Here is a 14,398-nt window from a genome sequence, read left to right as displayed (position 1 = left end):
ATATATATATATATATATATATATATATATATATATATATATACACACACACACACACACACACACACACACATATATATATATATATATACAAAATGAAAAAAATAAAATTATATATATATATATAATATATATGTCCTCATGTCCTGTGCGGGGCTCCGTAGTATGCTGTCAAAAATAATTTGAATCATACCTGTCTGTTAAACCAACAAAAAAACATTCTCAGAGAAATGCACTTACAATGGAAGTCTGTGGAGACTCTTTTGCGCAATAGATTTTCAATGTAAGCGCATATTTGTCAACTTAATATTAAGTTAGTTATTCAATATTAAGACTTAGGACCTACTATATTAAATGTAAATTATTTTCTGGTGTATTTAACCAGGAATATCTTCTCTTTAGTATGCAAGTCTATTTTTGAGTTAACAACTTGCTGAAAGTGTATGTACAGACTTCATTCACATACGTGTGGCTGTTTTCAAATAAAGACTGTTGACGTCAAAGTCACCGTACGCAAATTTTATTTTGAAAAGATAAATACATTCAGGTATACCGTGACAGACTGGATACAGTTGTGTGCCTTCAACGCTGATATTAAAACACATTACTATTATGTTACTATGCGGAGAAAACCATTATGCCACCAGATTTCACATTTACACGTCAACTTTTACGTGACAAAACTGTACTTGTACTTTAAATATACTCTTTTATGTTCATACTTTTATATTCAAACGTTTACAGTGGTGCTGTAATCCTGTCTGTCCACGCGTCTTTGCAATCGTAAAACCGAAAACTTATATTTCCATTTGCAGCCCAAAGGTACAATAGCTCACAATCTAGACTATTTACATCTAGCCAAAATAAAATCTCTTAAATAACACAAATACTAAACATAGAATTCAGTCTCAGAGGTACAATAAAATGACTGAACGTGTTCGCCAATGTAAACTTAAAACAACAAGTGTGGTTGGAATGGGATCTCACTATATTTCACTTTAAATACAAACATTTAAATATCTTTAAATCCTTACCCCAGAGCTCGCACGTCCATTATTCTTGATAAAAAGTCACGTTGTGCATTTGAAACGGTTTGTTGTACAGTAAAAATCTGCAAGCTACAAAACGTCAAGGCTGATCGGTTGGTTTAAACCATGTTCCTCTACGTTGGCCGGTAACTGGTGGATCTAAGTTTGCGTGCGCGTAAAGACAGGAACATGCTTAATTTAAAGGGAAAAATCGTCAAATCACAATCTATGCGATATGCGAATGTGCATCTATAGCACATGTTTATGGACAAGGCATTTTTTCCTACAGTATATCCCATGATTCCTGTTACCTAGCAAGGACATATACAAGTGTGACAGTGATGGAGGTATCCGAATAAAAGTTTGTCGTTTGTGTTGGTTGTAAGCTGTGAATCTTAATGAAGATATCAAATATGGGATGTGCTGGTGATTAGAGATGGCACGTTCGGTACTAAGGAAGCCTCATGCTAAGGATTGTGGGATTGAGAGCCATGAATGCATGTCTTGTAAACCTTGCTAACTTGTGATAAGCAGAGTTTCACAGCTGAGCTCTAGAAAAACGTGCCGATGTACAGTCGTGCCGGTGGTTGTGGATTGGTCTGTTGGATCTATGAGGCGTATGTTTACAGTTGAGAAAGTTGTGGTTGTGACGATGGGATGTTTGTTGGTGTTTTCACACTGGCTCCAGACTATATACGTGCTAGCACAGGACGGATATGTGGCGTCTCCAGCTCCTGGTCTGTAGGTGGGTGGCGCTCTAGCGCTTGGTCTTCAGTATCCAGTCAAACAGGCTGGGCACTGGCCGTCCTCTCTGCTCCAGGTCCTGGTGGAGCTGACAGAACTGAGCCACAGTGCTGAACAAGTCACCAACACGCCAAGCCTTCTGACCTGCCAACTGCACCACTCTGTGGAACTGAGAAACAAACACACGCTGTTGAGTTCCTCGTGCAGACGACTGCTGAACCATGATCGTTCTTATCAGCAGTCGGTGCGGTTAGGGGCTGTTCACATAGAAGGCATTTTTGCATTCTACTGCACTGCTTTTCCATTGGTTTTCTATGTAAACATGCTAGATGGCGTGTTTGACTGTTGTGCTCGTGACTTGCATCTTTTAGAATGTGCATGAACCAGCATTCTAAAAATGTGGCCATGAAGTTAAAAGAAGTTCAGCTTTTAAGAAAAGGGCTTCTACACTATGGAAGCTTGTTTCCATGAAATAAAACATAAAATGTAATTGTGACTTTTTATCTCACACTTCTGACTTTTTTTTCTCGCAACTGCGAGTTTATATCTCACAATTCTGACTTTTTTTCTTAGAATTGCGAGATATAAAGTTGCAGTTGCCTGTTATAATGCCCAGTTGTGAGGGAAAAAAGACTGACATTTTCTCAGAATTGCAATTTTGACTTTATCATTTGCAATTTTGATTTTATATCACACAATTGTGACTTTATATCTCAATTTTGACTTTATAATTCGCAATTATTGACTTACATGCAATTCTGACTTTGTCTCACAATTCTGACTTTAAAACATGCAATTCTGACTTTATAATTCACAATTTTGACTTTATATCTCAATTTTGACTTTATAATTCGCAATTTTGATTTTATATCACACAATTCTTACTCTATATCTCACAATTCTGACTTTATATCTCAATTTTGACTTTATAATTAGCAAATTTTGACTAACATGCAATTCTGACTTTATAACTCACAATTTTTGACTTTGTATCTCAATTTTGACTTTTAACTCGTAATTCTGACTTTATAACATGCAATTTTGACTTTATAACTCACAATTCTGACTTTATATCTCAATTTTGACTTTATAATTCGCAATTTTGATTTTATATCGCACAATTCTTACTTTATATCTCACAATTCTGACTTTATATCTCAATTTTGACTTTATAATTAGCAAATTTTGACTAACATGCAATTCTGACTTTATAACTCACAATTTTTGACTTTGTATCTCAATTTTGACTTTATATCTCAATTTTGACTTTATAATTCGCAATTTTGATTTTATATCACACAATTCTGACTTTATATCTCAATTTTGACTTTATAATTAGCAAATTTTGACTAACATGCAATTCTGACTTTATAACTCACAATTTTTGACTTTGTATCTCAATTATGACTTTTAACTCGTAATTCTGACTTTATAACATGCAATTTTGACTTTATATCTCGCAATTCTGACTTTATAATTCACAATTTTGACTATCACACAATTCTGACTTTATATCTCAATTTTGACTTTATAATTAGCAAATTTTGACTAACATGCAATTCTGACTTTATAACTCACAATTTTTGACTTTGTATCTCAATTTTGACTTTATAACTCGTAATTCTGACTTTATAACATGCAATTTTGACTTTATAACTCACAATTCTGACTTTATATCTCAATTTTGCCTTTATAATTCTCAATTTTGACTGTAATTAGCAATTCTGACTTTATATCTCAATTTTGACTTTATATCTCAATTTTAATCTCAATTTTGACTTTATAACATAATTCTGAATTTATAACTCGCAATTGCAAGTTTAAATCTTGCAATTCTGAAAAAATTCAGAATTGTGAGATAAAAAGGATGCTACATTATGGTGACAATGGTTTATTTTATTCAATTCTTATATATATATGGGCTAGTATGAATGATAAAAAAAAAATAGCACCAACTCCACTGTCTTCTACCCTTTCAAAATTCACATTTGAGGTATGACTGTATAATTTGTGTTGTCGAACAAAATGTGAAAGTCTCCTCAGATGATGTTAACCACCGACCTTATTTTACTCACAAATCGAAAACTGCTATTCTAAAAACCCATTAGAAATTCCTGAGGGAATTCATGCTAATTCTTTTTCAGGTTTGAGGACTAGAGCCTGAACAGCTCTATACCCCTGGAGCCTCGCTGAAGGGCACAATGATGATGGTTTGTGCCTCGTTCCTCTGCAGGGCTCAAATCAAATGTCAGTGCACTACACTGCCTCCATACACACTTCATCCTGTATTTCCTAAAAATAGTATATGAAACAGTATGTAATGTTACAGTATGCAGTGTTAAAATGCTTTGAAATTGTAATATGCAACACCATAGACACAAACTGACTGCATTCACGTTGTATGTTTTCATTAGTAGCATGAGAATAATAACTCCTGAATGATTGTCAGTATACTAGCTGGCAGGATCTGAGAAAGTGATTTATTTATTTATTTTTCCGTCTATACTGTGGTATATGTTGATTGTTGTCATGTTGGTAACATTAAATGTTGAATTATTGCCAGGAACTGTAGAGAAACACTGACTCTCCCATGTCTGGGCTGAATAACAATAAAGTGAACTTGAACTAATGGCCCAGATCAATTCTGCAGGCCTTTTTTAAAGGATTTTTTTTCTGATTCTGCAAGATGGATTTAAACATTGAAACTCTGTAAACATTGTTGCTTACATTTTATAAAGTATTAACTCTTATACTGGAACTATAATCAAATTAGCTAAACATAGTGAGACTGTAGTATTTTATGAATGACAGGCGCTCCAGCTCTGCAGAAATCTGTGAGTTCTGTAAGCGCAAATTCCATCCAGACCTGGTTAGTTATTCTAACAAACCGTTGCGCATGACCTCCATTTGCCCTCACCTTAGCGAGATTGTGCTCCGGGCTCTTTCTGAAGTAGAGAGCCGGCACGCCGAGCTCAGACGCAGCAATCCACTGGAGCGCTGCTCTTAGTTCTCCATCCACACACTCTGGTTCCAGGTCAAAGTTCAGCACCAGAAGCTCCCTTTGACAGCTGCTGCCGGCTGTGGACAAACCCGATGTGACTTCTGCCAGACAAAATGAAACTGGTTACTTTGAGACACTTCTGTGCAGGTTACTCTCAATGAGATTTCTATAGATCTAATATGTTGCAAGCAGAATCTAAAGGAAAGAAAAAGCATTTGAAGGTGTAGAATTGAGTAGCTCTATGTTTTATGCATGTTTTAACTACAGGTACATTTCTGAAGGAAGTGTGAGCAGTGCAAACCTCTCCACTACAATGCTACCATATTATGGGTGGTTGCCAAGGCGTTGCTATGCTGTTGCTAAGGTGTTCTGAGTGGTTGTTAGGTGGTATGATATTCAGGTCTCTAGATATGGCTTGGGTTCCTCAGTCTTTATCAACAGTCGGTGTAGTTATTCCATCATTTCAGTTACTGGAAATCTGTTAAAGGATTAGTCCACTTTTAAATCAACTTTTCCTGATAATTTACTCACCCCCACGTCATCCAAGTTGTCCATGTCTTTCTTTCTTCAGTCGAAAAGAAATTAAAGTTTTTGATGAAAACATTTTCTCCATATAGTGGACTTCAATGGGCACCAAACAGTTGAAGGTCAAAATTAGTTTCACTGCAGCTTCAAATTGTTCTACACGATCCCAGATGAGAAATAAGGGTTTTATCTAGAGAAACAATCACTCATTTTCTAAAAAAAAATTAAACTTTTATACATTTTAACCATAAATGCTCGTCTTGAACTAGCTCTCTTCTTCTTCTTCTCTATTAGAATTCCGGCAGTGTAGACACTGCTAAGTGTATTACTGCCCTCCACAGGTCAAAGTTTGAACTAACTGTTATATACTTGCACAAGCATATTGCATATAAAAATTAGTTCAAAACTTCTGGGATCGTGTAGAACAATTTGAAGCTGCAGTGAAACTAATTTTGACCTTCAACTGTTTGGTGCCCATTGAAGTCCACTATAAGAAAATGTTTGCATCAAAAACTTTAATTTCTTTTCGACTGAAGAAAGAAAGACATGGACAACTTGGATGACATGGGGGTGAGTAAATTATCAGGAAAAGTTTATTTAAAAGTGGACTAATCCTTTAAAGTCACTGTGAAATCAAAATGGACAATTCTTATTACTTTAATCAGAACTTCCCCTCCCTCTTGCAGTGACTTCTCTGATGATGTGTTTACATATGTGAGGGCGGGGCAACCTGTCACTCACATGAGATCCACCAATAGCAAACCACATCCATCCAATCAATTCCCCATGGACAAAATCTAGCCCCGCCCTACATTTCTTCTTGTTCCAGAAGCCGCTTCACTTGGATAGACGATACAATAGGTAAGAAAAGACCATTGCAACTTCCATTTCATGATGACTTTATATGATGCTTGCTACATAGTTAAGTTGTATTTATTTTATTTTATTTTTTATTGTTTTTTTGGTATATAATGTCTAATATGAATACTTATAAACAGTACTAACTCTTAAAATTCATGTTTGGGTAAGACATGTGTCATGTTTTTTTTTGTTTTGTCATTTGTTATTAGCCTTTTTTATTTGTCTGTTCATTCACCAGGTAAAAAGGTCTTTTTTAAGACATGCATTGAAATCATTCATCTTGTTCATGATATGTCCCCTGCAACATTTTTAGCCGCAAGATTCCTCATTAAAACTGAATTACATATTTTTATTAGTAATTTATTTTATTTGTTTTAAGTTTTAAAAGCTATGGTCATTAAACATTAAAGGGTTAGTTCACCCAAAAATGAAAATAATGTCATTAATTACTCACCCTCATGTCGTTCCACACCCGTAAGACCTTTGTTCATCTTCGGAACACAAATTAAGATATTTTTGATGAAATCTGATGGCTCAGTAAGGCCTCCATTCACAGCAATGCCACTGAACTTCTCAAGATCCAGAAAGGTACTAAAAACATATTTAAATCAGTTCATGTCAGTTCAGTGGTTCTACCTTAATATTATAAAGAGACGAGAATACTTTCTGTGCCAAAAAAACAAAATAACAACTTTTCAACAATGTCTAGTGATGGCCGATTTCAAAACACTGCTTCGAATCTTTTGTTTCAGCTGTTCAGAGTGCCAAAGTCACATGATTTCAGCAGTCTGGCAGTTTGACATGATCCGAACCACTGATTCAAAACAAAAGATTCGAAGCAGTGTTTTGAAATCGGCCATCACTAGATATTGTTGAAAAGTCGTTATTTTGTTTTTTTGGTGCACACAAAGTAATCTTGTCGCTTTATAATCTTGAGGTTGAACCACTGTACTCACATCAACTGATTTAAATGTGTTTTTAGTTCCTGTCTGGATCTTGAGAGTTTCAGTGGCATTGCTGCCTCAGATTTCATCAAAAATATCTTAATTTGTGTTGGAACGACAGAGTTAGTTTTATGACCCTCTCTGTGCAGACTAAGAGAGTTCATTTTTTGTTGTTGTTTTACAAAGTTTAGTTCATCTAAGTGAAGAAAGTGATCCTTCTGTAAGATATACAAGAAGACTTGTTTGACTTTTCTAAAAATGTGTCAAATTGTCACTGAGCTGTCATCAAATATTTGATAAGTTTTAACTTTATTTATTTATTTATTTATTTTTATAATTACTTTTCAACTACTGGAGTACCCTAATTCTGTTTTGTATTTCCTAACAGAGACACTATATTTGCACATTTTAGAGAGAACAGAAGACTGAAGGACTTTCTTGAATTGTTTCATTGCATGAGCCAGTGAGCTGTTGTCAGATGACTGATGATCTCATGCAACTTCAGGATTTGCAATTTTCAGGAAGTTTAATTAAATGCTCATTACATTTTGGTTGCATTTGTGAGTTCTGGGGCACATACAAGCTCAAACCGGTGCGCAATGTTTTGCTACGTTTTCCGGGTTGAACGTCATGTTTCCTGGAAACGGTGTGCAACGGTGTGCAACAGGTTTGAGATACGTTTTCTCTTGTTTGGTGGGTGTGTCAGAAATATCAGCCCAATCAGCGGCCAGATGTATATAAACCACGCGGTATTAAAGAGACAGCTTGCACAATGGGTATTAATGTTACAAAAATACTATACTTATATATTTTGCTATTGTATTGTGAAGTGACACTTTTAAGAAACTTTTCTATACTCCTCTGATTATATAATGGTAAATATTACAATATCATATCACAACAACAGTGATCAGCAATAATGATAAGATAATACCCACAATAAAAATAATATAGATCAACCGAGATCACCTGAAATGTTTGTCTTTTCATGCTGAAATGCAAGGCAAGTGTTGTATCACAATAATTCAATTCCACAAATCCCTTCACTTGATTGCGATGTTCTCTTTCATACTGGACGGCAAGGGCAGTGACTGTAATATTGAGCGTGTTTTGTAGTATTAAACAAGTATTTATACCGACTTCATCAGGCTCAGAAAATTCTTCAAAAAGAACACAAAGAATGGCCTTCTCAGCTGCCATAGTTGCAACACTTGCGTCATCAGAACGGGGTGTTCAACACACCACCGTTTCCGTTTAAAAAACGTTTTGTCGGGGCTGAACACAGCCCTGGTTGTGTAAAATAGTCACATAATATTGTAATATTGACATAATGATTGCAGACCCCTCAATCTAAACAATTTGTATTGCAGCTTGTTTTGAGATATCAGCAAACCAGATTGTATCTTGATGAACATCCAGTTTACACTTCCAGTATTGTAGGGTGATCATATGTGCCATTTTCCCAGGACGCGTCCTGTCCAGGATTTCTAAATTGCCTAAAATGGCTTGAGCCCTTGCCTCTTTAATTGTGAAAGTGGTCATATTGATGTGCCCCCTGAACGTGATTTCTAAACGGAGGTCTGTGCAAGCCACTGTAAAATGTTGTCGTATTTGCAATGCTTTGACCGTTCTCTGTAGATCCAGCCTTCTCGCAAGCCACGATTGGTCGATTATGTATAATGCACGCTATTGGTAAAATAATTTAATCATTACCTTCCTCAAATATGAAAACAAAACCAAAACTACATTTTATGCAACTTAGAAATACTGGACAGGACGTGTCCTGGGAAAATGGCACATATGGTCACCCTATAGTATTGTGCATTTTAGTGTGTGCTCACACTTGGCAGGTTTGGTTTGATTAAAACGAACTCTGGTGTGATTGCTCTGTTAGTGCGGTTCATTTGAATAAGCGTAAACAATGCCATCTGAACCCTGGTGCCCACCAAACAAGCGGACCGAGACCTACATTTTTTTAGGATGTCTCGGTCCGCTTCAAACAAACTCTGGTGCGATCTGACTGAACGAATGAATGCAACACCAACCAAAGACATCTAAACCAGTGGTTCCCAACCACACTCCTGGGTACCAACACTGCACATTTTGCATGTGTCCTCAATCAAGCACACCTGATTAAGGCTATCAGCTCGTTAGTAGCTACTCAAAGATCTAAAATAGGTGTGTCAGACAAAGGAGACATGCAAAATGTGTAGTGTTGGTGGGCCTCCAGGAACGTGGTTGGGAACCACTGATCTAAATGAACCGAAAAGGACAGAATGCTCAAGAATACCCGTTTCTTTTCATCATCAAGTTGCCCATTACAGTTCAGTACAGGCGTCGGAAAAGCCATCTCCTTGCAGCAGATCTTCATTTGTGTGCAACGAAGGAAATCCTAGCACTGTTTTGACTCCTTTACACATTTTATAAGCTCTTCATAAGTTCTCAGCTGGTAACAACAATCACATTTAGCACAGCATTGTTTTGGATGTTTGGTACATTTCGCCACAAAATATACATGATAAAAGCTGTTTTTTGTTTTGTTTTGTTTTGTATCTTTAGGTTTGGTGTTAAAAATGAAGTGTGAACGCTAAGCGAATCAGGACTTAATATATAATTTTCTTATTTGACCCAGACCAAAAGAACCAAGTGTGAACACACCCTTAAACTCACTTTATAAAGTCAAAAGCCAACATTTATGGGCGCACAATCCAATGTGAGTCGAGACCCTTACTTTAAAAGCGACTGTTCTACAGGAATGAGGATCAGTGTGAATGATAAAAAGCTCATGGGAAATAAAGAGAGGGCTTAAATATGCAGAGAGCCTACCGCCTCACTGCTAAACCCTATTGTTCTACAGGAAAGATGGGCTAAACTCTTCTCCCTCCCACTATTTTAGAGTTATATTCAAAAGTAACATTTTTTTTTTTCCCATTTTAGCTTATTTCTTAAAGAGCAAATCAAGCTGTTCTTTCTTTGCCTCAGTAATATTCATTTCATCATGACACCTCTATCCTCCTCCTCAGTGCTCCAAAAAAACGTAAAGATTTGTTCCAAAATTAATCTGTCCTCTGTTTTCTTGCTCTATCACACATCTTCCCATTTTAACACCCTCTCGTCATCGCTCCTTCTCTCTCCCAGCAGGATGATGCGTTGCCTGTCAGTTCTTGTGTCTGTGTGCCTGAACGTCTCTTTTGTTCTCCTGCATGTGAATGAGTCATTTGTGAGGTGTGAGTTTGTGTTGGCAATACAAAAGTCTTTTTAGCTTTCTCGCGCTCTCTCTCGCTCACTCATTCAAGAGCGTCTGTCCATCTGCCAAAGACTAGAAGCACACTGAGCGATGAGGAGCAGAGGGCAAGTATGCTGCTCTTGCAGAAAGGATGACTGTATGCTAATTCAGGACATGTACTGAAGATGTTACTCAGATAGAAGAAGTCAAAGATTAAAGGCCAAAGAAAAGAACACAGAGAGAAAAATGCATAAAGGTCATGAGTAGAATCGTAGCAACCACAATAGGGCTGCACAGTGCCAATTTTTTTTTTATATATATAGTTTTAAAATTGAAAGTAAAGACTATTTTAAGCCATTTGTATGTGTGCCATTTGATTTCTGGAGCTTAGAACTAAGAACACGTACGATGAGTCTAAAGGCATTTGCACACTGAGTCTGAAATTCGCATGCGAAATTTTCGACCTCACATTATGTCAATCACGTTTGCACACTGCCTCCGAAACTTTCGTCCGTCAAAAAAATATTATTGCCGCATCCGTGGCAAGCATTTTGAGAGACGTTTTGACAATTCAGAGCCACCGTATGCGAACGCAAAAATCCCGAATGCCATCTGACAAGTTGATCCACGTTGCCTACAGCACAAAACAGCAGCACTGAATGACAAACAACGTGAGGAATACAAAGAGACCGAATATAAAGACAGATTGTGCCAGTAGTGACATCCTGAAGTAAACTTTGAAACGCTCGGGATAATCACGCAGCTCCTTGATGAGGTGAATTCTTTCTCTCTATGCAATCTCGAAATTGGATGGACCCAATATTTCCTCTTTTTAAAGAGAGAGAGGACAACTAAATCGTGCTCACTGCTTGAAGACTTCATTTTGAATTGTTTTCTGATTTTTTTCGCAACGAATTCATTAATACGCATCGGACTCGGTGTGCAAGGTCTCTGTACGTGACGACTTTTTAGGATTACAATACGAAAAATGCATGCGAAAATTTCGGACTCAGTGTGCAAAGGCCTTAATGTTTTGCTATTACCAAATCCTGAGCATTTAAATATGGAGAAACAAACATGTAGAAAAAATTAAAATAAATAAATAATAGAAAAACAAATAAAGGAATAAATGACTTGGTAAAACAAATATTTAAAAAACAATTTTTTTATATTTATAATTTATTTTTATTCTTTACAACTATTATTTACTTATTTTTTCATTTATTTTATATTCGTTTATTAATGTGTTCATTTATTGTTATATTTATTTATTCCCACATGTATTTATTTCCAGATTTATACATTTATTTATTTTTACTTTTTCGTGTGCAACATGAAAATTAGGGAGGCGGTCCTTGCGTAGCTCCAGTGCTTCATTGGTTGAGAACTCACATATAAGAGTCAGATCTAACTAAGCCATAGAGATCAGAATTTGACACAGGGCATGACAAATCAACTGAAGAGTTGTAAGTTATTTTCACTTATTCGCATTACGTTGAATTATTTTGTAGCGACCACGGTTTTCCAGAAACAGAATCCAGCTATTTATGTGACCGTTCCTCATGGCATCGCCAGCAAGTCCGGAACCATCAACAACATCGTCATATTCTAGGTTGATGACACCTAGTGGATGGTAGTTTTGTAAACTAATACCTGTGTTTGTTTTGTAATCACGGAGAAAATCCTGACTCTGCAATAACTGATATGATCAGGGTTGCTTTCCCAACCAACCAATGGCTTCAATGAAGAATGGAACAATCCAGGGCTGCATTTCCCAAAAACATAAGCTTAAGTAGATCTTATAGACCTTTAGTGCAATTGGTTTACGATCTACTTATGCTCACCATGCTTTTGGAAGTAAAGATTTTCTCTGTGATTACAAACTAAACACCTACCATCCACTGGGTGTCATCAACCTAGAATCCGACGAGGATTAGATCGAACCAAGCCATATCGTAATGCCTGTTTTATTTCACTGAATCATGCGGCCCTATTGCAAAGTTTGTTTTTAGCTTCAGTGGTCCAACATATTAACTTCTGGCTCAGAAGCATCAAGCCCACTCACACTGGCCCCTCAGAGATTTGAGCTAAAAGTTATTTTAATACATTCAATAACTTCCAAAATCAAGTTATAGAGACCATCCTGTCTTACATTTGCATGAAGAACAACTAAAGTTGAAAAAGTATCTCATCTAGGGCACCAAGTGAGCCTCTTGTGCCCCCTCAAAAATGTCAATTCCCTCATTCACAGAGAAATAACATGAAGTTCACTCTCGAGAAGAATATGTAAGATTTATGTAAACGATCAGACTGTCAGACAACGGCTTAGTTCAGACTGAATACATTAGCGCAGAAGTGTGAAGAGCAGTGATAGCATGATTTCCTTTTAATTCCAAACAGAGCTGTGAAATTTCAGTGATGTATCTTTAACTCTTTCCCCACCATTGATGGAATTTTCCAACTGACTGCAGTACTACAAGCCACGCCCCTACTGATTACACCCCCTAGATCAAGTTACACACACTACAATGAAACAGCCATTCCAGAGCCCCTCCCTCTGGAATCTCTGATGTCGTCACTAGTACTTCACTATCGCCACCTAGTTATAAGGCATACAGATTGTATAAAATAACAGACGGTGCAGTCATCCTGTTTGTTTTCATCAGTTTTTAAAGTATTTTAATTATGAAACTCTACAGTAAATTTTATTTTTATGGAAGGGTTGGTTTAGGGTAAGGTTTCAGTATGGGGGGTAGGTTTTTAGCTATAATTACTAGTATGTCTGTATTCATTTAATAGTATAGTTTATTTTATTTCATACTTAAAAGGTTAGTTCACCCAAAAATGAAAATTCTGTCATTAATTACTCACCCTCATGTTCCACACCCGTAAGATCTTCGTTCATCTTTGGAACACAAATTAAGATATTTTTGATAAAATCCGATGGCTCAGTGAGGCCTCCATTGACAGCAAGATAATTTACACTTTCAATGCCCAGAAAAGCTACTAAAGACGTATTTAAAACGGTTCATGTGACTACAGTGGTTCAACCTTAATGTTATGAAGCGACGAGAATACTTTTTGTGCGACAAAAACAAAAAACAAAATAACGACTTTATTCAACAATATCTAGTGAGGGGTGATTTCAAAACACTGCTTCATGAAGCTTCGAAGCTTTACAAATCTTTTCGAATCAGTGGTTCGGAGCGTGTATCAAACTGCCAAAGTCACATGATTTCAGTAAACAAGGATTCATTATGTCATAAGTGTTTCAACATGTTTTGAAATTTCAATGCTTTACCACTGGGAGGCGATGATCTCTGTCATCTAGCGATGGGCAGAGCGAGGCTTCGTGAAACACTGAAACACCCTGCGTTCCATTCAGAAGCGTTATCTTAATGAGACAATCAAAGAGGAGTAGATTGTGCAAGCTGCGCTCTTTGTTTAACGTTAGTTTATTTATTTATTTATTTTAGGTTTATCGCACCATGTACTGTATATTGTATCTATGTATTTTAAACATTTGAAAAAGGGAGCTGTAAAGTATTTTAGTTGAAGTACAAGGTCGTTTTGACCATAATAATGTACCAAATCTAACTAAAAATACTATACATACATTTATAGGTAAAATTGAACTCTGAGCCTCCTGTACCCACTGTGACATCAAACAACCTCCCTGTGCAAAGGATCATGGGGGCCCGAAGTGTCCATCAGTTGTACCCTTTGAAATCCTTAATTCTGAAGGCGGGCCCTTTAAAGTGGCCAGTTTTGAACACTTCGGTTTGGAACGACCCTTCAATATGGCAGCCATGATTGTTTTCACTCCGAAGTGCCCTTCGGAGGGCCATATATCCCGTTTGCAACGCACCGACAGTTGAAGCAAATGAGTCAAACTGTGTTGAGGCTTCGAAACAATCCAACACCCGTCTCCAAGGTGACACTTATTGGTATAATTATCATGATGTTTGTGCCAAGCAAGCAAGCGTGTGGGGGAGTGGATAGTGTTCTTGACTGGGTTTTGAATCCTGGTCAGAACAGTGCTTTCTATAAAATCTCAAATAAACACCTT

The 14,398-nt window shown here is 36.7% G+C and overlaps 1 protein-coding gene across 2 annotated transcripts in view; it reads right to left on the bottom strand.

Moving 5' to 3' along the window:
• Positions 1-513: 513 nt before the first annotated feature.
• sphkap (SPHK1 interactor, AKAP domain containing) overlaps positions 514-14,398 on the bottom strand; it is a 64,582-nt gene continuing 50,697 nt past the window's right edge. For both annotated transcript variants that reach the window (XM_067389642.1, XM_067389643.1), the window contains 2 exons: positions 4,690-4,874; positions 514-1,941 (listed from right to left, as the gene is read on the bottom strand). In XM_067389642.1, the coding sequence (XP_067245743.1) occupies positions 1,786-1,941; positions 4,690-4,874 (341 nt within the window). In that variant the 3' untranslated portion in view covers positions 514-1,785. The remainder of the gene's footprint in view (positions 1,942-4,689; positions 4,875-14,398) is intronic.

This window comes from Chanodichthys erythropterus, chromosome 7 (genome assembly GCF_024489055.1).
Source record: "Chanodichthys erythropterus isolate Z2021 chromosome 7, ASM2448905v1, whole genome shotgun sequence".
Lineage (NCBI taxonomy): Eukaryota > Metazoa > Chordata > Actinopteri > Cypriniformes > Xenocyprididae > Chanodichthys > Chanodichthys erythropterus.
Note: the sequence above shows the minus strand (reverse complement) of the source record. Positions and strands in the feature narration are given on the sequence as shown.